The 27,752-nt window shown below is 49.0% G+C and overlaps 1 protein-coding gene across 2 annotated transcripts in view; it reads left to right on the top strand.

Annotated features, from left to right (window-relative positions):
- Window positions 1–27,048, top strand: part of LOC121273477 (calsequestrin-1-like) — a 111,746-nt gene extending 84,698 nt beyond the window's left edge. For both annotated transcript variants that reach the window (XM_041180643.1, XM_041180642.1), the window contains 6 exons: window positions 3,022–3,152; window positions 16,679–16,724; window positions 16,890–16,944; window positions 23,461–23,561; window positions 25,461–25,535; window positions 26,609–27,048. In XM_041180643.1, the coding sequence (XP_041036577.1) occupies window positions 3,022–3,152; window positions 16,679–16,724; window positions 16,890–16,944; window positions 23,461–23,561; window positions 25,461–25,535; window positions 26,609–26,842 (642 nt within the window). In that variant the 3' untranslated portion in view covers window positions 26,843–27,048. The remainder of the gene's footprint in view (window positions 1–3,021; window positions 3,153–16,678; window positions 16,725–16,889; window positions 16,945–23,460; window positions 23,562–25,460; window positions 25,536–26,608) is intronic.
- Window positions 27,049–27,752: the final 704 nt, after the last annotated feature.

Below are 27,752 nucleotides of genomic sequence, written 5' to 3'. Positions count from 1 at the left end.
ACTGAATGGAGTTGTGATTGTATTTGAATTGAGTGGGTTGGCAATAGTATTTGAATTGAGTGGGTTGGCGATTGTATTTGAATTGAGTGGGTTGATGATTGTATTTGAATTGAGTGGGTTGGTGATTGTATTTGAATTGAGTGGGTTGGCGATTGTATTTGAATTGACTGTGTTGTTGATTGTATTTGAATTGAGTGGAGTGTTAATTGTATTTGAATTGAATGGAGTTGTGATTGTATTTGAATTGAGTGGGTTGGCAATAGTATTTGAATTGAGTGGGTTGGCGATTGTATTTGAATTGAGTGGGTTGATGATTGTATTTGAATTGAGTGGGTTGGTGATTGTATTTGAATTGAGTGGATTGGTGATTGTATTTGAATTGAGTGGGTTGGTGATTGTATTTGAATTGAGTGGGTTGGCGATTGCATTTGAATTGAGTGGGTTGGTGATTGTATTTGAACTGAGTGGGTTGGTGATTGTATTTGAATTGAGTAGGTTGGTGATTGTATTTGAATTGAGTGAGTTGGAGATTGTATTTGAATTGAGTGGGTTGGTGATTGTATTTGAATTGAGTAGGTTGGTGATTGTATTTGAATTGAGTGAGTTGGAGATTGTATTTGAATTGAGTGGGTTGGTGATTTTATTTGAATTGAGTGGGTTGGTGATTGTATTTGAATTGAGTGGGTTGGTGATTGTATTTGAATTGAGTGGGTTGGTGATTGTATTTGAATTGAGTGGGTTGGTGATTGTATTTGACTTGAATGTGTTGGTGATTGTATTTGAATTGAGTGGGTTGGTGATTGTATTTGTATTTGAATTGAGTGGAGTGGTGTTTTTATTTGAATTGAGTGGGTTGGTGATTGTATTTGAATTGAGTGGAGTGGTGTTTTTATTTGAATTGAGTCGGTTGGCAATTTGTGTGAATTGAGTGGGTTGGTGATTGTATTTGAATTGAGTGTGTTGATGTTTGTATTTGAATTGAGTGGGTTGGTGATTGTATTTGAATTGAGTGGGTTGGCGATTGCATTTGAATTGAGTGGGTTGGTGATTGTATTTGAATTGAGTGGGTTGGTGATTGTATTTGAATTGAGTGGGTTGGTGATTGTATTTGAATTGAGTGAGTTGGAGATTGTATTTGAATTGAGTGGGTTGGCGATTGTATTTGAATTGAGTGAGTTGGAGATTGTATTTGAATTGAGTGGGTTGGCGATTGTATTTGAATTGAGTGGGTTGGTGATTGTATTTCAATTGAGTGGGTTGGTGATTGTATTTGAATTGAGTGGGTTGGCGATGTTATTTGAATTGAGTGGGTTGGCGATTGTATTTGAATTGAGTGAGTTGGAGATTGTATTTGAATTGAGTGGGTTGGTGATTTTATTTGAATTGAGTGGGTTGGTGATTGTATTTGAATTGAGTGGGTTGGTGATTGTATTTGAATTGAGTGGGTTGGAGATTGTATTTGAATTGAGTGGGTTGGTGATTGTATTTGAATTGATTGGGTTGGTGATTGTATTTGACTTGAATGTGTTGGTGATTGTATTTGAATTGAGTGGGTTGGTGATTGTATTTGAATTGAGTGGAGTGGTGTTTTTATTTGAATTGAGTGGGTTGGTGATTGTATTTGAATTGAGTGGAGTGGTGTTTTTATTTGAATTGAGTCGGTTGGCAATTTGTGTGAATTGAGTGGGTTGGTGATTGTATTTGAATTGAGTGTGTTGATGTTTGTATTTGAACTGAGTGGGTTGGTGATTGTATTTGAATTGAGTGTGTTGTTGTTTGTATTTGAATTGAGTGGGTTGGTGATTGTATTTGAATTGAGTGTGTTGATGTTTGTATTTGAATTGAGTGTGTTGATGTTTGTATTTGAATTGAGTGGGTTGGTGATTATATTTGAATTGAGTGGGTTGGTGATTATATTTGAATTGAGTGTGTTGATGTTTGTATTTGAATTGAATGGGTTGGTGATTGTATTTGAATTGAGTGGGTTGGTGATTATATTTGAATTGAGTGTGTTGATGTTTGTATTTGAATTGAGTGGGTTGGTGATTGTATTTGAATTGAGTGTGTTGATGTTTGTATTTGAATTGAATGGGTTGGTGATTGTATTTGAATTGAGTGGGTTGGTGATTGTATTTGAATTGAGTGGGTTGGTGATTGTATTTGAATTGAGTGGGTTGGCGATTGTATTTGAATTGAGTGGGTTGGCGATTGTATTTGAATTGAGTGGGTTGGCGATTGTATTTGAATTGAGTGGGTTGGCGATTGTATTTGAATTGAGTGGAGCGATGATTGTATTCAAATTGAGTGGGTTGGCGATTGTATTTGAATTGAGTGGAGTGATGATTGTATTTGAATTGAATGTGTTGGTGATTGTATTTGAATTGAGTGGGTTGGCGATGTTATTTGAATTGAGTCGGTTGGCAATTTGTGTGAATTGAGTGGGTTGGTGATTGTATTTGAATTGAGTGTGTTGATGTTTGTATTTGAATTGAGTGGGTTGGTGATTGTATTTGAATTGAGTGTGTTGTTTGTATTTGAATTGAGTGGGTTGGTGATTGTATTTGAATTGAGTGGGTTGATGTTTGTATTTGAATTGAGTGTGTTGATGTTTGTATTTGAATTGAGTGGGTTGGTGATTATATTTGAATTGAGTGGGTTGGTGATTATATTTGAATTGAGTGTGTTGATGTTTGTATTTGAATTGAATGGGTTGGTGATTGTATTTGAATTGAGTGGGTTGGTGATTGTATTTGAATTGAGTGGGTTGGTGATTGTATTTGAATTGAGTGTGTTGATGCTTGTATTTGAATTGAGTGGGTTGGTGACTGTATTTGAATTGAGTGTGTTGATGCTTGTATTTGAATTGAGTGGGTTGGTGATTGTATTCGAATTGAATGAAGCAGCTCTGTTTACCTTGTGACCAATGAGATATCTCTTTGAAGAACGTCCCAGGACAAACAACAAGTTGGACTCTTTCTGTGCTGCATCATTCCTAGCTCAATCACCCGCTTGATTCCACAGGTAGCCAAAGATCTCGATCTCAAATTGAATCAAATCGATTTCTATGAGCCTTTTATGGATGAGCCCAACTCCTTACCTGGAAAGACACACACAGAGAAAGAGATCGTGGACTATGTCAATAAACACAAGAGGTAAGGATCCAATAAAAGGCGGCCCGGAGAACTGGGAGTGTTTAGAGGCTCAGTGTAGATAGAACTTTATACGGTATCTAAGCCTGTGCTGTACCTGTCCTGGGAGTGTGTGATGGAGACAGTGTAGATAGAGATTTATCCAGTATCTAACCCCCTGCTGTACCTGTCCTGGGAGTGTTTGATGGAGACAGTGTAGATAGAGATTTATCTGGTATCTAACACCCTGCTGTACCTGTCCTGGGAGAGTTTGACGGGGAGAGTGTAGAGGGAGATTTACTCTGTATCTAACACCAAGCTGTAGCTGCCCTGGGAGTGTTTGATGGAGACAGTGTAGAGGAAGCTTTACTCTGTATCTCACCGCATGCTGTAACTGTCCTGGAAGTGTTTGATGGGGACAGTGTAGATATAGATTTACTCTGTATCTAACCCCGTGTTGTACCTGTCCTGGGACTGTTTAATGGAGGCAGTGTAGGGGGAGATTTACTCTGTATCTAAACCCGTACTGCACTTGCCAGGGAGTGTGTGATTGGGACAGTGCAGAGGGAGCTTTATCCTGTATCTAACCCCGTGCTGTACCTGTCCTGGGAGTGTTTGATGGGGACAGTGTAGAGGGATCTTTACACTATATCTAAACCCATGCTGTACCTGTCCTGGGAGTGTGTGATTGGGACAGTGCAGAGGGAGCTTTATCCTGTATCTAACCCCCTGCTGTACCTGTCCTGGGAGTGTTTGATGGGGACAGTGTAGAGGGAGATTTACTCTGTATCTAACCCCCTGCTGTACCTGTCCTGGGAGTGTTTGATGGGGACAGTGTAGAGGAAGATTTACTCTGTATCTAACCCCGTGCTGTACCTGTCCTGGGAGTGTTTGATGGGGACAGTGTAGAGGGATCTTTACACTGTATGTAAACCCATGCTGTACCTGTCCTGGGAGTGTTTGATGGGGACAGTGTAGAGGGATCTTTACACTGTATGTAAACCCATGCTGTACCTGTCCTGGGAGTGTTTGATGGGGACAGTGTAGAGGGATATTTACACTGTATCTAAACCCGTGCTGTACCTGTCCTGGGAGTGTTTGATGGGGACAGTGTAGAGGGAGATTTACTCTGTATGCAACCCTGTGCTGTCCCTGTCCTGGGAGTGTTTGATGGGGACAATGTAGAGGGAGCTTTACTCTGTATCTAACCCCGTGCTGTACCTGTCCTGGGAGTGTTTGATGGGGACAGTGTAGAGGGAGATTTACTCTGTATCTAACCCCGTGCTGTACCTGTCCTGGGAGTGTTTGATGGGGACAGTGTAGAGGGAGATTTACTCTGTATCTAACCCGTACTGGACAGTCCTGGGAGTGTTTGATGGGGGCAGTGGAGAGGGAGTTTACACTGTATCCTGTTTCTATCCGTGTGCTATAACTGTCCTTGGCGTTTTTAATGGGGATAGTGTAGAGGGAGATTTATTCTGTATTCTAACACAGTGCTATACCTGTCCTGGGAGTGTTTGATGGGGACAGTGTAGAGCGAGATTTACTCTGTATCTAACCCCGTGTTGTACCTGTCCTGGGAGTGTTTGATGGGGACAGTGCAGAGGGAGATTTATCCTGTAACTAAAAACGTGCTGTACCTGTTCTGGGAGTGTTTGATGTGGACAGTGTAGAGGGAGATTTATCCTGTATATAAAAACATGCTCTAGCTGTCCTGGGAGTGTTTGATGGGGACAGTGTAGAGAGAGCTTTATTCTGTATCTAACCCCGTGCTGTACCTGTCCTGGGAGTGTTTGATGTGGACAGTGTAGAGGCAGATTTACTCTGTATCTAACGCCGTGCTGTACCTGTCCTGGCAGTGTTTGATGGGGACAGAATAGATGGAGATCTACTCTGTATCTAACCCCGTGCTGTACCTGTCCTGGGAGTGTTTGATGGTGACAGTATAGAGGGAGATTTACTCTGTATCTATCCCCGTGCTGTACCTGTCCTGTGCGCGTTTGATGGGGACAGTGTAGAGGGAGATGTACTCTGTATGTAACCCTGTGCTGTACCTGTCCTGGGAGTGTTTGATGGGGACGGTGCAGAGGGTGCTTTATCCTGTATCTAAACCAGTGCTGTACCTGTCCTGGGAGTTTTTGATGGGGACAGTGTGGAGAGAGATTTAATCTGTATCTAACACCGAGCTTTAGCTGCCCTGGGAGTGTTTGATGGGGACAGTGTAAAGGGAGATTTACTCTGTATCTAACCCCGTGCTGTAACGGTCCAGGGAGTGTATGATGGGGACAGCGTAGAGGGAGATTTACTCTGTATCTAACCCCGTGTTGTACCTGTCCTGGGAGTGTTTCATGGTGACAGTGTAGAGGGAGATTTACTCTGTATCTAACCCCGTGCTGTACCTGTCCTGGGAGTGTTTGATGGGGACAGGGTAGAGGGATCTTTACACGGTATCTAACCCCGTGCTGTACCTGTCCTGGGTGTGTTTGATGGGGACGGTGTAGAGGGAGCTTTACTCTGTATCTAACCCCGTGCTGTACCTGTCCAGGGAGTGTTTGTTGGGGACCGTGTAGAGGGAGATTTACTCTGTATCTAACCCCGTTCTGTATCTGTCCTGGGAGTGTTTGATGGGGACAGTGTAGAGGGAGCTTTACTCTGTATCCTTTTGCTAACCGTGTGCAGTAACTGTCCTCGGCGTTTTTAATGCGGACAGTGTAGAGGGAGATATACTCTGTATTCTAACACAGTGCTGTACCTCTCCTGGGACTGTTTGATGGGGACAGTGTAGAGGGAGTTTTACTCTGTATCGAAACCCATGCTGTACCTGTCTGGGAGTGTTTGGTGGGGACAGTGTAGAGGGAGTTTTACTCTGTCTCTAAACCCATGCTGTACCTGTCTGGGAGTGTTTGGTGGGGACAGTGTAGAGGGAGATTTACTCTGTATCTAACCCCGTGCTGTACCTGTCTGGGAGTGTTTGGTGGGGACCGTGTAGAGGGAGATTTACTCTGTATCTAACCCCGTGCTGTACCTGTCCTGTGAGTATTTGATTGGGACAGTGTAGAGAGAGATTTACTCTGTATCTAACCCCGTGTTGTACCTGTCCTGGGAGTGTTGATGGGGACAGAATAGATGGACCTTTACTCTGTATGTAACCCCGTGCTGTACCTGTCCTGGGAGTGTTTGATGGGGACAGTGTAGAGGAAGCTTTACTCTGTATCTAACCCGGTGCTATACCTGCCTTGGGAGTGTTTGATGGGGACAGTGTAGAGGAAGATTTACTCTGTATCTAACGCCGTGCTGTACCTTTCCTGAGACCGTTTGATGGGGACAGTGTAGAGGGAGATTTTCTCTGTATCTAACCCTGTGCTGTACCTGTCCTGGATTTTTTGATGGGGACAGTGTTGATGCAGCTTTATCCTGTAACTAACCCTGTGCTAATCCTGTCCTGGGAGTGTTTGTTGGGGACAGTGTTGAGGGAGATTTACTCTGTAACTAATCCCGTGCTGAACGTGTAGTGAGAGTGTTTGATGGGGCATTGTAGAGGGAGATTTACTCTGTATCTAACCCCGTGCTCTACCTGTCCTGGGAGTGTTTGATGGGGTCAATGTAGAGGGAGATTTACTCTTTATTTAACCCCGTGCTGTACCTGTCCTGGGAGTGTTTTGTAGGGTCAGTGTAGAGGGAGCTTTATCCTGTATCTTACCCCTTGTTGTACCTGTACTGGGAGTGTTTGATCAGGACAGTTTGGAGGGAGATTTACTCAGTATCTAACCCCGTACTGTACCTGTCCTGGGAGTGTTTGACTGGGACAGTGTAGTGGGAGATTTACACTGTATCTAACCCCGTGCTGTACCTGTCCTGGGAGTGTTTGATGTGGACAGTGTAGATCGAGCTTTACTCCATATTTAACCCGTGCTGAACATGTCCTGGGAGCGTTTGATGGGGACAGTGTAGAATAAGCTTTACTCTGTATCTAAACACGTGCTGTGTCTGTCCTGGGACTATTTGATGTGGACATTATAGAGGGAGATTTACTCAGTATCTAACCCCGTACTGTACCTGTCCTGGGAGTGTTTGACTGGGACAGTGTAGTGGGAGATTTACACTGTATCCAACCCCGTGCTGTACCTGTCCTGGGAGTATTTGATGGGGACAGTGCAGAGAGAAATTTACTCTGTATCTAACCCCATGCTGTAGCTGTCCTGCTATTGTTTGATGTGGACAGTTTAGATCGAGCTTTACTCCGTATCTAACCCGTGCTGAACATGTCCTGGGAGAGTTTGATTGGGACTGTTTAGATGGAGCATTATCCTGTATCTAACACCGTGCTGTACCTGTCCTGGGAGTGTTTGATGTGGACAGTGTAGAGGGAGATTTACTCTGTATCTAACCCCATGCTGTACCTGTCCTGGGAGTGTTTGTTGGGGACAGTGTAGAGGGAGATTTACTCTTTAACTAACCCCGTGCTGTACCTGTCCTGAGAGTGTTTGTTGGGGACAGTGTAGAGGGAGATTTACTCTTTAACTAACCCCATGCTGTACCTGTCCTGGGAGTGTTTGATGGCGCAATGTAGAATGAGTTTTACTCTGTATCTAAACCCGTGCTGTACATGTGTAGTGAGTGTTTGATGGGGACAGTGTAGAGGAAGCTTTACTCTCTATCTAACTCCGTGCTGGACCTGTCCTGGGAGTGTTTGATGGGGTCAGTATAGAGGGAGGTTTATCCTGTATCTAACCGCGTGCTGTACCTGTCCTGGGAGTGTTTGATGGGGTCAGTATAGAGGGAGGTTTATCCTGTATCTAACACCGTGCTATACCTGTCCTTGGAGTGTGATGGGGACAGTGTAGAGGCAGATTTTCTCTTTATCTAAACCCGTGCTGTACCTGTCCTGAGAGTGTTTGAAGGTGAAAGTGTAAAGGAAGATTTACTCTGTATCTAACCCCATGCTGTATGTGTCCTGGGAGTGTTTGATGGGGACAATGCAGAAGGACGTTTATCCTGTACCTAACCGGGTGCTGTAACTGTCCTGGGTGTGTTTGATGGGGACAGTGTAGCAGGAGCTTTACTCTGTATCTAACCCTGTGCTGTACCTGTCCTGGGAGTGTTTGATGGGGCAGTGTAAAATGAGTTTTACTCTTTATCTAACCCTGTGGTGTACCTGTCCTTGGAGTGTTTGATGGGGACAGTGTAGAGGGAGATTTACTCTGTATCTAACCCCGTGCTGTATCTGTCCTGGGAGTGTTTAAAGGGGACAGTGTAGAGGGAGATTTACTCTGTATCTAACCCCGTGCTGTAACTGTCCTGGGAGTGTTTGATGGAGATATTGTAGAGGGAGATTTACTCTCTATCTAACCCCGTGCTGTACATGTCCTGGGATTGTTTGAAGGGGACAGTGGAGAGGGAGATTTACTCTGTATCTAATCCCGTGCTGCACCTGTCCGGCAGTGTTTAATGGGGACAGTGTAGAGGGAGATTTACTCTGTATCTAACCCCGTGCTGTACCTGTCCTGGGAGTGTTTAATGGGGACAGTGTAGAGGGAGATTTACTCTGTAACGTAACACATGCTGTACCTTTCCTGGGAGTGTTTGATGGGGACAGTGCAGAGGGAGATTTACTCTTTATCTAAATCCGTGTTGTTCCTGTCTTGGCAGTGTTTGATGGGGACAGTGTAGAGGGAGATTTACTCTGTATCTAACTCCGTGCTGTACCTGTCCTGGGAGTGTTTGATGGGGACGGTGTAGAGGGAGATTTACTCTGTATCTAACCCCGTGCTGTACCTGTCCTGGGAATGTTTGATGGGGATAGTGTAGAGGGAGATTTACTCTGTATCTAACCCCTTGATGTTTCTGTCCTGGCAGTGTTTGATGGGCCAGTGTAGAGGGAGATTTACACTGTATCTAACCCGGTGCTGTACCTGTCCTGGGATTGTTTGATGGGGACAGTGTAGAGGCAGCTTTAACCTGTATCTAACTTCTTGCTGTACCTCTCCTGGGAGTGTTTCGTGGGGACAGTATAGAGGGAGCTTTATCCTGCATCTAACCCCATGCTATTCCTGTCCTGGGAGTGTTTGTTGGGGACAGTGTAGAGGAAGCTTTACTCTGTATCTAAACCCGTGTTGTATCTGTCGTGGGAGGGTTTGATGGGGACAGTGTAGAGGTAGATTTACTCTGTAACTAACCCCGTGCTGTACCTCCCCTGCGAATGTTTGATGCGGGCAGTTTAGAATGAGTTTTACCCTGTTTCTAACCCCGTGCTGCACATGTGTTGTGATTGATGGGTACAGTGTAACGGAGATTTACTCTCTATCTAACCATGTGCTGTACCTGTCCTGGGAGTGTTTGATGGGGACAGTGTAGAGGGAGATTTACTCTGTATCTAACTCCGTGCTGTACCTGTCCTGGGAGTGTTTGATGGGGACGGTGTAGAGGGAGATTTACTCTGTATCTAACCCCGTGCTGTACCTGTCCTGGGAGTGTTTGATGGGGACAGTGTAGAGGGAGATTTACTCTGTATCTAACCCCGTGCTGTACCTGTCCTGGGAATGTTTGATGGGGATAGTGTAGAGGGAGATTTACTCTGTATCTAACCCCTTGCTGTTCCTGTCCTGGGAGTGTTTGATGGGGACAGTGTAGAGGCAGCTTTATCCTGTATCTAACTTCTTGCTGTACCTGTCCTGGGAGTGTTTGATGGGGACAGTGTAGAGGGAGCTTTATCCTGCATCTAACCCCGTGCTATTTCTGTCCTGGGAGTGTTTGTTGGGGACAGTGTAGAGGAAGCTTTACTCTGTATCTAAACCCGTGTTGTACCTGTCGTGGGAGGGTTTGATTGGGACAGAGTAGAGGTAGATTTACTCTGTAACTAACCCCGTGCTGTACCTGCCCTGTGAATGTTTGATGCGGGCAGTTTAGAATGAGTTTTACCCTGTTTCTAACCCCGTGCTGTACATGTGTTGTGATTGATGGGTACAGTGTAGACGGAGATTTACTCTCTATCTAACCATGTGCTGTACCTGTCGTGGGAGTGTTTGATGGGGACAGTGTAGATGGTGCTTTACCCTGTATCTAACCACACGCACTACCTGTCCTGGGAGTGTTTGATGGGGACAGTGTAGATGGAGATTTGCTCTGTATCTAACACCGTGCTGTACCTGTCCTGGGAGTGTTTGATGGGGACAGTGTAGAGGGAGATTTACTCTGTATCTAACCCCGTGCTGTACCTGTCCTGGGAGTGTTTGATGGGTACAGTGTAGAGGGAGATTTACTCTGTATCTAACCCCGTGCTGTACCTGTCCTGGGAGTGTTTGATGGGCACAGTGTCGAATGAATTTTACTCTGTATCTAAGACCACGCTGTACATGTCTTGTTAGTGTTTGATGGAGACAGGGTATAGGGAGTGTAACTCTGTATCTAACCCCGTGCTGTACCTGTCCTGGGATTGTTTTAAAGGGATATTGTAGATGGAGATTTCCTCTGCATCTAACCCTGTGCTGTACCTCTCTTGGAGTCTTTGATGGGGCAGTGTAGAGGGAGATTTACTTTGTAACTAATCCCATGCTGTACCTGTCCTGGGAGTGTTTGATGGGGACAGTGTAGAGGGAGATTTATCCTGTATCTAACCCCGTGCTGTGCCTGCATTGGGAATGTTTGATGCGCACACTGTAGCGGGAGGTTTACACTTTATCTAACCCCGTGCTGTCCCTGTCCTGGGAGTGTTTGATGGGGACAGTGTAGAGGGAGCTTTTCTCTGTATCTAACCCCGTGCTGTACCAGTCCTGTGAGTATTTGATGGGGACAGTGTAGAGGGAGCTTTACTCTGTATCTAACCCCGTGCTGTACCTGTCCTGGGAGTGTTTGATGGGGACAGTGTAGAGGGAGATTTACTCTGTATCTAACCCAGTGCTGAACCTTTCCTGGGAATGTTAGGTAGGGACGGTGAAGATGGAGATATACTCTCTATCTAACACCGTGCTCTATCTGTCCTGAGAGTATTTGATGGGGACAGTGTAGAGGGGGATTTACTCTGTATCTAACCCCGTGCTGTATCTGTCCTGGGAGTATTTGATGGGGACAGTGTAGAGGGAGATTAAATCTGTATCTAACCCCGTTTTTTACATGTCCTTGGAGTGTTTGATGGGGACGGTGTATAGGGACCTTTACTCTGTATCTAACCCCGTGCTGTACCTGTCCTGGGAGTGTTTGATGGGGACGGTGTATAGGGACCTTTACTCTGTATCTAACCCCGTGCTGTACCTGTCCTGGGAGTGTTTGATGGGGACAGTGTAGAGGGACCTTTAGTCTGTATCTAACCCTGTGCTGTACCTGTCCTGGGAGTGTTTGATTGGGACAGTGTATAGGGACCTTTACTCTGTATCTAACCCGTGCTGTACCTGTCCTGGGAGTGTTTGATGGGGACAGTATAGAGAGAGATTTACCCTATATCTATCCCCGTGCTGTACCTTTCCTGGGACTGTTTGATTGGGACAGTGTAGATGGCGCTATCCCCTGTATCTTACCCCATGCTCTACCTGTCCTGGGAGTATTTGATGGGGACAGTGCAGACAGAGGTCTACTCTCTATCTAACCCAGTTCCGTACCTGTCCTTGGTAGTTTCTGATGGGAACAGTGTCAGCAAGGTTTACTCTGTATCTGACCCCATGCTGTACCTGTCCTTGGAGTGTTTGTTGGAGTCAGTGTAGAGGGAGATTTACTCTGTATCTAACCCCGTGCTGTACCTCTCCTGGGAGTGTTTGATGGAAACAGTGCATAGGGATCTTTATTCTGTATGTAACTCCGTGCTGTACCTATCCTGGGAGTGTTTGTTGGGGACAGTGTAGATGGAGATTTACTCTGTGTCTAACCCATTCCTGTCCATGTCCTGGGAGCGTTTGTTGGGGACAGTGTAGAGGGAGTTTTACTCTGTGTCTAACCCCGTGCTGTACCTGTCCTGGGATTGTTTGATAGGGACGGTGTAGATTGAGCTTTACTCTGTATCTAACCCCGTGCTGTACCTCTCCTGGGAGTGTTTGATGGAAACAGTGCATAGGGATCTTTATTCTGTATGTAACTCCGTGCTGTACCTGTCCTGGGAGTGTTTGTTGGGGACAGTGTAGATGGAGATTTACTCTTTATCTAACCCCGTGCTTTACCTCTCCTGGGATTGTTTGATAGGGACGGTGTAGATGGAGATTTACTCTGTATCTTACCCCATGCTGTACCTGTCCTGTGAGTGATTGATGGAGACAGTGTCAGCGAGATTTTCTCCGTATCTAACCCATTGCTGTACCAGTCCTGGGAATGTTTGATGGGAACACTGTAGAGGTAGTTTTACTCTGCAGCTAACGCTGTGCTATACTTGTCTTGGGAGTGTTTGATGGGGACAGTGTAGAGGGATATTTACTCTGTATCTAACCCCGTGCTGTACCTGTCCTGGGAGTGTTTGCTGGGGACAATATAGAGAGAGATTTAGTCTGCATCTAACCCCGTGCTGTACATGTCCTGGGAGTGTTTGACGGGGACAGTATAGAGGGAGATTTACCCTGTATCTAACCCTGTGCTGTACTTTTCATGGGAGAGTTTGATGGGGATAATGTAGATGGCGCTTTCCTCTGTATCTAACCCCGTGCTGTACCTGTCCTGGGAGTGTTTGATAGGGACAGTGTAGATGGAGCTATATCCTGTAACTAATGCTGTGCTGTACCTGTCCTGGGAGTGTTTGTTGGGGACAGTGTAGTGGGAGATTTACTCTGTATCTAACCCTGTGCTTTACCTGTCCTGGGAGTGTTTGTTGGGGTCTCTGTAGAGGGAGATTTACTCTGTATCTAACCCCGTGCCTTACCTCTCCTGGCATTGTTTGATTCGGACATTCTAGTGGGAACTTTACTCAGTATCTAACCCAGTGCTGTAATTGTCCTGGGAGTGTTTGATGGGGACAGTGTAGAGGGAGATTTTCTCTGTACCTAACCATGTACTGTACATATATATATATATATATATATATATATATAAAAACAAAAAACTGCGGATGCTGGAAATCCAAAACAAAAACAGAATTACCTGGAAAAACTCAGCAGGTCTGGCAGCATCGGCGGAGAAGAAAAGAGTCGACATTTTGATTCCTCGTGACCCTTCGACAGAACTGGGTGAATCCAAGGATGTGGTGAAATATAAGCTGCTTTAAGGTGTGTGTGTGGGGGTGGGGGGTGTTTGGTGGGGGGAGAGAAGTGGAGAGGGGGGTTGTGGTTGTAGGGACAAACAAGCAGTAATAGAAGCAGATCATCAAAAGATGTCACAGACAACAGAACAAAAGAACACAGAGGTGTTGAAGTTGGTGATATTATCTAAACGAATGTGCTAATTAAGAATGGATGGTAGGGCACTCAAGGTATAGCTCTAGTGGGGGTGAGGGGAGCATAAAAGATTTAAACATAATGGAAATAGGTGGGAAAAGAAATATCTATATAAATTATTGGAAAAAAAAGGAAGGGGGAAACAGAAAGGGAGTGGGGATGGGGGAGGGAGCTCAAGACCTAAAGTTGTTGAATTCAATATTCAGTCCGGAAGGCTGTAAAGTGTCTAGTCGGAAGATGAGGTGCTGTTCCTCCAGTTTGTGTTGGGCTTCACTGGAACAATGCAGCAAGCCAAGGACAGATATGTGGGCAAGAGAGCAGGGTGGAGCGTTAAAATGGCAAGCGACAGGAAGGTTTGGGTCATTCTTGCGGACAGACTGCAGGTGTTCTGCAAAGCGGTACCCAGTTTACGTTTGGTCTCTCCAATGTAGAGGAGACCACATTGGGAGCAACGAATGCAGTAGACTAAGTTGGGGGAAATACAAGTGAAATGCTGCTTCACTTGAAAGGAGTGTTTGGGTCCTTGGACGGTGAGGAGAGAGGAAGTGAAGGGGCAGGTGTTGCATCTTTTGCGTGGGCATGGGGTGGTGCCATAGGAGGGGGTTGAGGAGTAGGGGGTGATGGAGGAGTGGACCAGGGTGTCCTGGAGGGAGCGATCCCTACGGAATGCTGACAGGGGGGGGTGAAGGGAAGATGTGTTTGTTGGTGGCATCATGCTGGAGTTGGTGGAAATGGCGGAGGATGATCCTTGGAATGAGGAGGCTGGTGGGGTGATAAGTGAGGACAAGGGGGACCCTATCATGTTTCTGGGAGGGAGGAGAAGGTGTGAGAGCGGATGCGTGGGAGATGGGCCGGACACGGTTGAGGGCCCTGTCAACGACCGTGGGTGGAAAACCTCGGTTAAGGAAGAAGGAGGACATGTCAGAGGAACTGTTTTTGAAGGTAGCATCATCGGAACAGATGCGACGGAGGCAAAGGAACTGAGAGAATGGGATGGAGTCCTTACAGGAAGCGGGGTGTGAGGAGCTGTAGTCGAGATAGCTGTGGGAGTCGGTGGGTTTGTAATGGATATTGGTGGACAGTCTATCACCAGAGATCGAGACAGAGAGGTCAAGGAAGGGGAGGGAAGTGTCAGAGATGGACTGTGTGAAAATGATGGAGAGGTGGAGACTGGAAGCAAAATTAATAAATTTTTCTAAGTCCCGACGAGAGCATGAAGCGGCACCGAAGTAATCATCGATGTACCGGAGAAAGAGTTGTGGAAGGGGGCCGGAGTAGGACTGCAACAAGGAATGTTCCACATACCCCATAAAGAGACAGGCATATCTGGGGTCCATGCGAGTACCCATAGCCACACCTTTTATTTGGAGGAAGTGAGAGGAGTTGAAAGAGAAATTGTTCAGCGTGAGAACAAGTTCAGCCAGACGGAGGAGAGTAGTGGTGGATGGGGATTGCTCGGGCCTCTGTTCGAGGAAGAAGCTAAGGGCCCTCAGACCATCCTGGTGGGGGATGGAGGTGTAGAGGGATTGGACGTCCATGGTGAAGAGGAAGCGGTAGGGGCCAGGGAACTGGAAATTGTTGATGTGACGTAAGGTGTCAGAGGAATCACGGATGTAGGTGGGAAGGGACTGGACAAGGGGAGAGAGAAGGGAGTCAAGATAATGAGAGATGAGTTCTGTGGGGCAGGAGCAAGCTGAGACGATCGGTCTACCGGGGCAGTTCTGTTTGTGGATCTTGGGTAGGAGATAGAAGCGGCCCGTCCGAGGTTGGGCGACTATCAGGTTGGAAGCTGTGGGAGGAAGATCCCCAGAGGAGATGAGGTCAGTGACAGTCCTGGAAACAATGGCTTGATGTTCAGTGGTGGGGTCATGGTCCAGGGAGAGGTAGGAGGAAGTGTCTGAGAGTTGACGCTCAGCCTCCACGAGGTAGAGGTCAGTGCGCCAGACAACAACAGCACCACCCTTGTCAGCGGGTTTGATGACAATGTCAGGGTTGGACCTGAGAGAACGGAGTGCAGTAAGTTCAGAGAGAGACAGGTTAGAATGGGTGAGAGGAGCAGAGAAATTGAGACGACTAATGTCGCGCTGACAGTTCTCAATGAAAAGATCAGGAGAAGGTAAGAATCCAGAGGGAGGGGTCCAGGTGGAGGGAGAAAATTGGAGGTGGGTGAAAGGATCCGTTGAACTGGGAGAGGACTCCTGCCCGAAGAAGTGAGCCCGGAGACGAAGACGGCGGAAGAAGAGTTCAGCATCATGCCGAGCCTGAAATTCATTGCGGTGAGGGCGTAAGGGTATGAAACTAAGTCCTTTGCTGAGCACTGAATGTTCAGCATCGGAGAGGGGAAGGTCAGGGGGTATAGTGAATACACGGCTGGGGTTGGGATTGGAAGATGGGGTGGGGACGGAGGGTCAGGCCGGGGTGGAGGGTCCTAGATGGGTGTTGGTGTCAATGAGTTGTTGCAGCTTGCGTTCCTTAGCACTTGAGAGAAAGAGAAAAAGCTTCTTGTTGAGGCATCGGATGAGCCGAAGAATAAAATGAAACTGGGGGCACGCGCAGCTTTGGAAAAGGGTACGGCGATGCTGCTGGAGGGAGAGGTCGAGTGTGTTCATATGGCGGCGCATGGCACTGAGAGTGGATTTCAGAATGTGACGGGAACAGCAGTCCGAGAAACGTTTTATGTCCCGGAGATACCTGTAACCCCAGTGCTGTACCTGTCCTGGGAGTGTTTGATGGGAACAGTGTAGAGGGAGATTTACTCAGTATCTAACCCCGTGCTGTACCTGTCCTGGGAGTGTTTGATGAGGATAGTGTAGAGGGAGATTTACTCTGTATCTAACCCTGTGCTGTATCTGTCCTGGGAGTGTTTGATGGTGACAGTGTAGAGGGAGATTTACTCAGTATCTAACCCCGTGCTGTACCTGGCCTGGGAGTGTTTGATGGGAACAGTGTAGAAGAGATTTACTCTGTATCTAACCCTGTGCTGTATCTGTCCTGGGAGTGTTTGATGGGGACAGTGTAGAGGGAGATTTACTCTGTATCTAACCCTGTGCTGTATCTGTCCTGGGAGTGTTTGATGGGGACAGTGTAGAGGGAGCTTTACTCTGTATCTAACCCCGTGCTGTACCTGTCCTGGGAGTGTTTGATGGGTGATTCTGACCTCGAATCAGCTTTTGCCACCACCATCGTCTTGTTTTTGTCTCATTTCAGGGCAACCCTCAGGAAGCTGAAACCGGACAGTATGTATGAAACCTGGGTGAGTAAGTGCTTTGTCCAGGCCGAGGTCTCTGAAAGTTGCCCTCATTTCCTGACCTGTGGAGCCCGAGGGCCAATATTGACCTTCCGAGAATCTCCCCGGCCCTAACCCTCCCGTCTCTCTCTCTCTCTCTCTCTCTCTCTCTCTCTCTCTCTCGCCCCACAGGAGGACGATATCGATGGGATACACATTGTCGTGTTTGCGGAGGAAGATGATGCAGGTGAGGCTTTAGGGGAGTGGAGGGATTCGGAGGGGGGGGGGGTGGTGGCGGTGGGGGCTGCTGGGGGTGGGGGGCGTTGGGGTGGGCGTTGCTCCAGATGTGGTCACGCCAGTGCAACGTACAACTGGAGCGGAAACCTTCCCACGATAAAAGCGCAATACCAGCGGGACGCTGGAAACCTGGAACAAAAACGGAAAAGTCCGGCAAAACTCAGCAGGCTGGGCAGCATCAGAGGGGAGGGTTGTAGGGTTAACGTTTCGAGTCCGTTCGGCTGTCATTCAGGGCGCTGAGGGAGAGCCGCACGGACTCGAAACGTTCACCCTACTTCCCTCTCCTCAGGAGCTGCTCGGCTTGCTGGGTTTCGCCGGTCTTTCCCCGGTCTTTTTCACTCCATGTCCGCCCCGCTTCGGCGGCGAATGGGCCAGCTGATGGCGAATGGAGTTTAGGGGCCGGGATGGTGGGGGGAGGTGGGGGAGAGTGAAGTGATCCCTTTCGTTGGGAAGAAGATGTCGGTGGGGAGGGTGGGGGTGAGGGGGTGGGTGGGGGGGTAGTGGTGGGGGAAGTGCCGGCGCTCAGAAGGGAGGTTCAGGCCTCGGCGGGCAGAATGGGCATCTCGCTGGGGGGTTGGGGGTGGGGGGCGGGGGAGGTCAACCCGAGCGTTCGGGATTGAGGGGCCCCCCTCGAGGACGAGGGTTTTCCAGACGGGTCTGGTTTTTCCGGGCACGGGAACGATTGTCCTACGAGGTGAGGTGCCCCCAACCCCCCACCCTCCCACACCGGCCTTCCCACACCCACCCACCCACACCCACCACCTGGAGTTTAGGAGAGTGATCGGCCATCTCCGTGAACCACGCGAAAGCCTCCCAGGTTCTGGTAGGGGGCCTTCGGCCTACTCTACCCCAGGCAGCCCAGACAAGGTTAGCCCCTCGCCCCCCAGGCCGAGCAGATTCAAGGCGGAGGCGGCTCTGGGTTTTCAGGCACCGGGGGAATCGGGGGTGAGGGGAGGCGAGGTGAGGGGGGTTGGGGGGGGTGGGGGGTGGGGGGTAGCGGGAGCATAAGGGAAAGCGGAGAGGAGGTGGAAGGTCAGCCACAGGCTCGTTCGAGGTGGGGTTGGGGGGGGGGGGGGTGCGGTGGGAGGGAGGGAGCCGGGGGGGGGGCGGGGCGCAGCGGGTTCGAGGGGCCGAACAGCCGCCGGCCCCTTCTCCGGCTTGCATCTCGGGAAAGGGGCCATTCAGCCCCAGAATCGCCATGCTGGCGTTTAATCTGACGCTCCTGCCCTCCTCCACCTCCCCCACCCTCCCCACCCGCCCCCCCCCAAATCCCTACCCCTTTCTACCTCACATGTTTATCCAGCTTCCTTTATAAATGCCTCATCCCAAACCCGGGGGAGAACTTTCCACCTTCTCACCCCACGTTTCTCCCGCCACAACCCCCCCCCCACCACCGCCCAAAATTCCCGACCGGATTGGCCAGTCACCGCCTCGTGTCAGGGGGTGAGGGGGCCTCTCATTCCGGCTCCCCCCCCCCCCCCCCCCACAACGTCAACAAAGCTGGGGAGACGCTTCCCCCCACCCACCCCCCCCCCCCCCCACCCCCAGCGCTGGACCCTATGGGAACCCAGCTTGAACCCTAAACCCCCTGTCCCGGCGCCAGTCCCCTCTTTCCTGGTGGAAAGGGCCTGTCTGACCTTCCCCCTGACTCTCAGGACCCAGGACCAGCACAGAACCACAGAAAACAGGCCATTCGGCCCCTCTAGTCTGTGCCGAAATACTATTCCGCTAGTCCCATTGACCTGCACCCAGTCCCTAACCCTCCAGACCTCTCCCGTCCATGTATCTCAGAGCAGCCCCCACCCTTGAGAATCCTTCCTTGCAACGCTTCCCTAGTGTTCCTGGCGTCCGCTTTGAACATCTGGAGAGCGGAACTGTGCACCCTGCTCCAAGTATGGTCCTCAGGCCAACTCGACAGAGGCCAGGACTGCCTCTCTGTGATTAATATTCTGCTTTGGACAGCAAGTCAGTAAAAGTTATCAAGAGAGACATGATTAGCTTGAGTAGTCAGCACCTATTAATAACCTGTCCCAGATTAATCTCCATCTCTGTTGCTCTATATCTATATATATATATATATATATATGGGCACTACCCAGCATGGATTTAATACTTCGCAAAGGATGTGTCGGTCACTTATAGCTTCCCTGCTTTGACGGCACAGCCGCTATCACCCAGAGCAGTGTCACACTTTCCATATCACACCATTGCCTGGCCACATCTCACAGAGGATTGATTGTCCCTGGAGCGAGAACAGCGTCCGGCTGAGCAGAACGTGGGCCCCAGGGTTTGAGTCACGATGAGAGGTTATACAAATAGGGTCAGAGCCCCTGGATTCTAGAAGGCTAAGGGGCGATTTGGTCAAAGGTTTTTGAGGTATTCAAGGGAACAGGTGAAGGAGAGAGAGAGAGAGAGAGAGAGAGAGGACAAGATTATTTCCATTGCTTGAGGAATTTATGACAGGGGGTTGTTAATAGAATCCAAGATGGTTGCTAAATTCAAAGCCAAGTCACAGAGATTTTTTTCTCCAGAGAGAGAGAGAGAGAGTTTTTCTTGACTTTGCTCAGCCTCTTAGCTTTTCTCTCATATGCCCAGACTCTCAGTGTCCCCAATTTATAGAGTCGATGTCAAAAGAAAATCAATAAATTAAATTAAAAGCGAGGGGGTGGTGGGGGGTGGGGGTGGGTGACAGCCCCTAGTGGGGGACCGTAACAAAAATCAAAAAACTAAAAGGAGTCTTCCGAAACGAAACCAAAATATAATTTCCGGTGTCAATGATGCACCTCAGCTCCCGCAGTACCCAACAATCACAGAGGGCCTCTAGCCTACCGGTGGACACCATGTGCTCCCGCTCCAGGGGACGCCTATTTATACGTGCTCAAGGTACTGAATTAAACAATACCCTTCACCTGCGTATCTTAACAATATAATTAACACCCCATTAACGGGGAGAGGGAGGGTCAGTCTCAAAATTGGATTCAGGCCTTTCAGGAGGGAAGTTAGGGACTGTTCCTAGGCTCAAAGAGTGGTAAAAGTTTGGAAGTCCCACCACTAACCCCCTCCCCCAACCCCCCCTCCCCATCCCTGCCTCATCCTCTCACAAATGGCAATTGATCCTCGATCAATTAATCTGGGATTGATAGATTTCTGTCAACCCAAGTGTGAAGGGGGCTGAGACAAAGGTTGGAATTTAGTGTTCATGGATGATAAGTTCACTGAATGGTAGAGCCAGGCTGGAGGGACAGAATGGCCTCCTCCTGTTCCTTTGCTTTATTTCTAGAGTGGGGTTCGAACACATGACTCTGGATTATTAGTCCAGGCTGCAGGAGTACACTATCCCGGTAACATAACCACACTGTTACCCTACACCCGCTCACCTCGTGACTCCTCAAAGACTGTCCACCATCTACAAGGCACAAGTCAGGAGTGTGATGGAATACTCCCCACTTGCCTGGATGAGTGCAGCCCCCACAACACTCAAGAAGCTCGACACCGTCCAGGACAAAGCAGCCCCGCTTGATCGGCCCCCCCATCCACAAACATTCACTCCCTCCACCACCGACGCACAGTAGCAGCAGTGTGTGTACCATCTACAAGATGCACTGCAGGAATTCACCAAGGCTCCTTCGACAGCACCTTCCAAACCCACGACCACTACCATCTAGAAGGACAAGGGCAGCAGATAGATGGGGAACACCCACCACCTGGAAGTTCCCCTCCAAGTCACTCACCACCCTGACTTGGAAATATATCGGCCGTTCCTTCACTGTCGCTGGGTCCAAATCCTGGAACATCGGAGCCCACGTCTGCGCACTTGTGTGGGGCCCAAACAAAGAGTATGGAATGATAGAATCATAGAATGGTTACAATACAGAAGGTGGCAATTTGGCCCACCCTGTTTGTCCTAGCCCTCCACAGAACCAATGGACCTACTGCCCCCCGCCTCTTACCCAACGCAAACATTCCCTTTTCAGCTAACAACCCAATTCCCTCTGGAATTCCTCGATGGAATTTCCTTCCACCACCCTCTCGGACGGCGCATCCCAGACCCGAACCACTCGCCGAGTGAAAAGGTTTCTCCTCATGTCTCCGTCGCTCCTTTTACCAGTCACCTTAAGTCTGTGTCCCTCTCGATCTCGATCCTTCCACCAAGGGGACGAGTTTCTCCCTCTCGACTCTGTCCAGACCCCTCACGATTTTGAATCCCTCGATCAGATCTCCCCTCAGCCTCCTCTTCTCCCTGGAGAACAGTCCCAACTTCTCCAGTCTGTCCACGTCACTGAAGTTCCTCATCCCTGGAACCGTCCTCGTCAATCTTTTCCGCACTCTCTCCAGTGCCTCCACATCCTTCCGATGGTGCGGAGCCCAGAACCGGACACAATACTCCAGCTGAGGCCGAACGAGTGTCTTATACAGGTTCAACATCACCTCCCTGCTCTCGTCCTCTATGCCTCTATTAATCTAGTCCTGGATGTTACATGTTTTATTACCGCTCTCTCTACCTGTCCTGCCACTATGCTTTACACACATATACACCCAGGTCCCTCTGCTCCTGCGCCCTCTTTAGAATTGTACCCTTTGTTTTTTATTGTCACTCCATGTTCGTCCTACAAAAATAATTCACTTCACGTTTCTCCGCATCGAGATTCATCTGCCACTTGTCTGCCCACTCCACCAACCTGTCCGGCTCCTTTTGAAGTTCTACACTGTCCTCCTCGCAGTTCACAATGCTACCAAGATTTGTATCATCTGCAAATTTTGAACTTGCCCCCTGTACACCAAGGTCTAAGTCATCTGATAAATATCAGAAAGAGCAAGGGTCCCAATACCGACCCCTGGAGAACTCCACCACAAACCTTCCTCCAGCCCAAGAAATATCCATTAACCGCGCCCCCCTACTCTCTGATTCCTGTCACTCAGCCAATTCTGTATCCACGTTGCTACTAATCCTTTTTATTCCATGAGCTATAACTATGCTCACAAGTCTGTTGTGTGGCACAGTATCAAATGTCTTCTGGAAGTCCATGTACACCACATCCACAGCATTACCCTCATCAACCCTCTTTGTTACCTGCTCAAAAAAACTCCAGCAAGTTAGTTAACCACGAATTTTCCCTTAACAGATCCATGCTGGCTTTCCTTAATTAACCTGCATCGGACCAAGTGGCTATCACTTTTGTCCTAAATTGTTCTAGAAGCTTCCCCACCACCGAAGTTAAGCTAGCTGGCCTGCCGGGTTTATCTTTACACTCCTTCATCGACGAGGGGGTGACATTTGCAATTCTCCAGTCCGCTGGGACCATCCCCGGAAGACAGACAAGCTACAGACAGCGTCTCCGCAATTTCCGCTCTCACTTCCCTCAGTGTCCATGGATGAACCTAATCCGGTCCCGGTGCCTTGTCAAATATAAATGCAGACAATCTAAGCAATACCTGCTCCCCAAAACCACCTCCTTATCAGTTTTAAACCTCTCGAGAGTCCGAATTACCCCGCTCTCACGAGGACCATTATAACCACTTTATAATTCGAGAACATCTCTTGTAAATTGCTTTCAAGATTGTCCGGCTACATCCTTCCTCATAGTTGGTGGCCTATGGAATACAGCGAGAAATTGTAAATACACGTTAATTCCCTTTTGTTTCGATTCAAATAAACTCTGTCCTTAACGCCTCTGGAAGTACCTCTTTCTCCAGCACTGCAATGCTCTCCTTAATCAATACTACCACTCGCTCGAGAACACAACTGTGCACAGTGCTCCGAGTGTGGTCTAACCGAGGGATACGGAGACCAGAACTGTGCACAGTGCTCCGAGCGTGGTCTAACCGAGGGATAGGGAGACCAGAACTGTGCACAGTGCTCCGAGCGTGGTCTAACCGAGGGATACGGAGACCAGAACTGTGCACAGTGCTCCGAGCGTGGTCTAACCGAGGGATACGGAGACCAGAACTGTGCACAGTGCTCCGAGCGTGGTCTAACCGAGGGATACGGAGACCAGAACTGTGCACAGTGCTCCGAGCGTGGTCTAACCGAGGGATACGGAGACCAGAACTGTGCACAGTGCTCCGAGTGTGGTCTAACCGAGGGATACGGAGACCAGAACTGTGCACAGTGCTCCGAGCGTGGTCTAACCGAGGGATACGGAGACCAGAACTGTGCACAGTGCTCCGAGCGTGGTCTAACCGAGGGATACGGAGACCAGAACTGTGCACAGTGCTCCGAGCGTGGTCTAACCGAGGGGGGTACCCTGCCTGCTTACATTACATTACTTGGCTGGTTTATTTGGTTTTTTTTGGTGTTGAGGCTGGGCTGTGTTTGGGGTGGCGGACAGAACGTGGGCTGGATGGGAGGGGGTCTGAGTTCTTTCTTACTTCATGTGTGACCCCCTCTGTTGCTTTCCCACCCCCCCACCTCTCTTCAACCCCACCCCCTCCCCCCACCCCCACCTCCCTCCCTCGCCCCCTGCAGATGGTTACGAGTTCCTTGAGATCGTGAAGGAGGTGGCAGAGGACAATACAGACAACCCCAACCTGAGCATCGTTTGGATAGACCCCGAGGATTTCCCGCTGGTAACCTCTCCGCTCATTGGCCCCCTTCACCCTGCTCACCCTCCGCTCTCCGCTCTCCCCCCCCCACCTCTCTCTCTCTCTCTCTCTCTCTCTCTCTCTCTCCCTTCATCCATCCCCATCCCCATTTCCTGGTGCCCTGGTGGGGGACCCGAATCTCCGACCCACCCCACCCCCACCTCCCCCCCAACCCCCACCCCACCCCATTGGCCACCCTCACTCATCAGGCACCCCCCGGGTTGGCAAAGCGACCGTGCCAGACCTGCCCGGCTGGGTTCAGTGGCAGTGCCAGGGTCTGAGGGGGGCTCGACTCCACCCCACCTCCACTCGCCCAACCCCCCCCAACGCCCCCCCCACCAAAACCCCCAGGGGTATACACCTGGGCTATCCCACTCTGGGCATGGGGCGGGGGGGGACATATCCAGCGCTGTAACCCTGGACTATCCCATTCTGGGAGTGTGGGGGTGTATACCCTGTGCTGTAACCCTGGGCTATCCCACTCTGGGCATGGGGGGGTATACCCTGTGCTGTAACCCTGGACTATTCCACTCTGGGCATGGGGGTGTATACCCTGTGCTGCAACCCTGGACTATCCCACTCTGGGAGTTGGGGGTGTATACCCTGCGCTGTAACCCTGGACTATCCCACTCTGGGAGTGTGGGGGTGTATACCCTGTGCTGTAACCCTGGACTATCCCACTCCGGGAGTGTGGGGGTGTATACCCTGCGCTGTATGCCCTGGACTATCCCACTCCGGGAGTGTGGGGGTGTATACCCTGTGCTGTAACCCTGGACTATCCCATTCTGGGAGTGTGGGGGTGTATACCCTGCGCTGTAACCCTGGACTATCCCACTCCGGGAGTGTGGGGGTGTATACCCTGCGCTGTATGCCCTGGACTTTCCCATTCTTGGAATGTGGGGGGTATACCTTGTGCTGTAACCCTGGACTATCCCACTCTGGGAGTTGGGGGTGTATACCCTGCGCTGTAACCCTGGACTATCCCATTCTTGGAGTGTGGGGGGGTATATCTTGTGCTGTAACCCTGGACTATCCCATTCTGGGAGTGGAGGGGTATATCCTGCGCTGTAACCCTGGACTATCCCACTCTTGGAGTGTGGGGGGTATATCTTATGCTGTAACCCTGGACTATCCCACTCTGGGAGTGTGGGGGTGTATACTCTGCGCTGTAACCCTGGACTATCCCACTCCGGGAGTGTGGGGGTGTATACCCTGCGCTGTATGCCCTGGACTATCCCATTCTTGGAGTGTGGGGGGTATACCTTGTGCTGTAACCCTGGACTATCCCACTCTGGGAGTTGGGGGTGTATACCCTGCGCTGTAACCCTGGACTATCCCATTCTTGGAGTGTGGGGGGGTATATCTTGTGCTGTAACCCTGGACTATCCCACTCTGGGAGTGGGGGGGGGGGGTGCGGTATATCCTGCGCTATAACCCTGGACTCTCCCACTCCGGGATGGTGGAGGTGGGGTAAGGGGGGGGGGGGGGGGGGTGGGTGGGTGGGTGGGAGGGGTGCGTGTTGGGGGGGTCGGTGTACATCCAGGAGTATAATCCCGGACTCTCCCATGCTGGCACCATTAGTTGAATAGCTCAGCCTATCTGTCGCTAGAGGAAAAGGAAAAAAAAAACGGTAAAAAGTGGGAAATGAGAAAACTGGTCTGAACCGTTTCATCCTTCAGGGGTGTGGCCGCCCATCACACCAACCCCAATCCCCCATTCCTCCTCCCACTAACCGCCCCCCCCCCAAACCCCACCGCCCCCCCCCTCCAACTCTCAAAAGCGCGGCTCTAATGTCAAGAATTGATTTGAGTGAAATTTTTTGCAAACCCGTGTCCAATCAGCCGAGACCACAGACTGAAGCGACTGTGATTTCTTCCTCGACAGCTGAACCCCTACTGGGAGAAGACATTCGGAATTGATCTCTCAGAACCCCAGATTGGAGTGGTCAACGTTACAGATGTAAGTCCACCCCAGTCGGGAACGTGGGTCGGAATCTGGGAATTAGAAGGAGTCGGTCTTCCAAGATCCAGGGGCAGGAATCCAGGAACATTATGATGTGATTTCAGTGGGGAGGAGGCGACAAGGAGTCGGGGTGGTGTTAGTGGGTGGGGTGGGGGGGGGGGGGGCGGTGGGGGGGTGCGGGGGTGGGGGGAGAGATGGGATGGGTTCTGGAGAGGAGATTGAGAACCAGGGGTTAGACATTGAATTCAGGATCCATCAAGAACCGGAGATCAGAATTGAATCCTGAATTGATCGAGAATCGGGTTTCAGAAATTTGAATTCAAGACTGACGGGGAATTCTGGATGGGGGGTTGAATTCAGAATTAGAGATTTCAGTTCAGGGATTAGGAATTGAATTCAGAATTAGATATTTGGATTCAGAGATCAGGAGTTGAATTCAGAATTGAAGATTAAGAACCTGAGTTTAGAAATTAAATTCAGGATTGAAGATTTAAAATGAGGGATTCAGAATTGAATGTTGAATTGAAGATTTAGAATCTGGTATTCAGAATTGAATTCAGAATTAAATATTTAGATTATGAGATCAGGAATTGAATTCAGAATTAGAGATTTAGATTCAGAGATCAGGAATTGAATTCTGGTATTCAGAATTGAATTCAGAATTAAATATTTAGATTATGAGATTAGGAATTGAATTCAAAATTAGAGATTTAGATTCAGAGATCAGGAATTGAATTCAGAATTGAAGATGAATAATATGAGATTAGAAATTAAATTCAGGATTGAAGATTTAAAATGAGGGATTCAGAATTGAATTTTGAATTGAAGATTTAGAATCTGGTATTAGGAATTGAATTCAGAATTAAAGATTTAGAATATGGGATTAGGAATTGAATTCAGTATTGAAGATTAAGAACCTGAGATTAGAAATTGAATTCAGGGTTGAAGGTTAAGAATCTGAATTTAGAAACCGAATTCAGAATTAGATGATTTTGACTGAGATATTAGGGATTGAGTTCTTTGTTCCTTCTTGTGGTGACCATCCACCTCTCCCTCTGTCCGCCCCGCAGGCAGACAGCGTCTGGTTAGACATGGATGAGGATGACTTGCCAAGTCCTGACGAGTTGGAAGATTGGATTGAGGATGTTCTCTCTGGTGAGATCAATACCGAAGATGATGACGATGATGACGATGACGATGATGATGACGAAGATGATGATGATGATGATGATGAAGAGGATGATGACGATGACGATGATGATGACAACGATGACGATGATGATGATGATGATGATGATGAATAATTTTACACCCGCATCACCAATTCTCAGTGCAAAGCCATCAATCATCGCTCTATTTATTGCCAAAAAATAGCCTGGCCGTGATTTATTGCACCTCTTTTTTTTTCTATCTGTAAATCTCTATAACTTTATCATTTTCTATTGAAAAATCACTGTAGAATCGTGTTGGAATGAGGGGAAAAAAATACAGAGAACAAAAGTGAACCGAACACAACGTGTCTCGTCCTTTGTCCCTTATGCACCTCAATCTGGGGAATTGGAGGGAGGGTGGTGGGGGTGTTGGGGGGGGGTGGGGTGCAGAGTCAGTTTGTTCTGCTTCAGGGGACTCAGGCCAATTGTCCCAGTTTGGAACAGCTCTGGTCTGGAATGGGTGGAAGTGGGCAAGACACCAGGCACCAGGGCGAGATGCATCCAAGGATACCGAGGGGAGTGGGGGGGGTGGGGGGGGGGGGTTTGGAAATCGCGGAGGCGGAGGCTATAATTTCCCACTCTCCCTGAGACTCCGGGGGGGTGGTGCCGGAGGACTGGAGAAAAGCAAGCGTTACGCCCTTGGTCAAAGAAAGGGGGTGAAGATGAACCCAGCGACCGCAGGCCAGTCAGTATAACTTTGGTCGGCCGGGGAAACTGCCAGATGTGATCAGTCGGGACAAAAATGAATCGTCCTTTGGGAAAATGCGAGTGAATTAAGGAAAAACCCAGCGTGGATTTCTCACAGGAAAGGTCGTCTTTTATAACGAACTTGCTGGAGTTTTTCTTTAATGAGGTAACAGAGAGGGGCGATGAGGGTAACGCTGTGGATGTGGTGTACATGGACGTCCAGAAGGCATTAGGTACAGAGCCACACAACAGACTGGTGAGCGATGTTGTAGCTGATGGCATAAGAGGGACAGGAGAAACATAGAAACTAGGAGCA

This window comes from Carcharodon carcharias (assembly GCF_017639515.1).
Source record: "Carcharodon carcharias isolate sCarCar2 chromosome 24 unlocalized genomic scaffold, sCarCar2.pri SUPER_24_unloc_1, whole genome shotgun sequence".
NCBI lineage: Eukaryota > Metazoa > Chordata > Chondrichthyes > Lamniformes > Lamnidae > Carcharodon > Carcharodon carcharias.
Note: the sequence above shows the minus strand (reverse complement) of the source record. Positions and strands in the feature narration are given on the sequence as shown.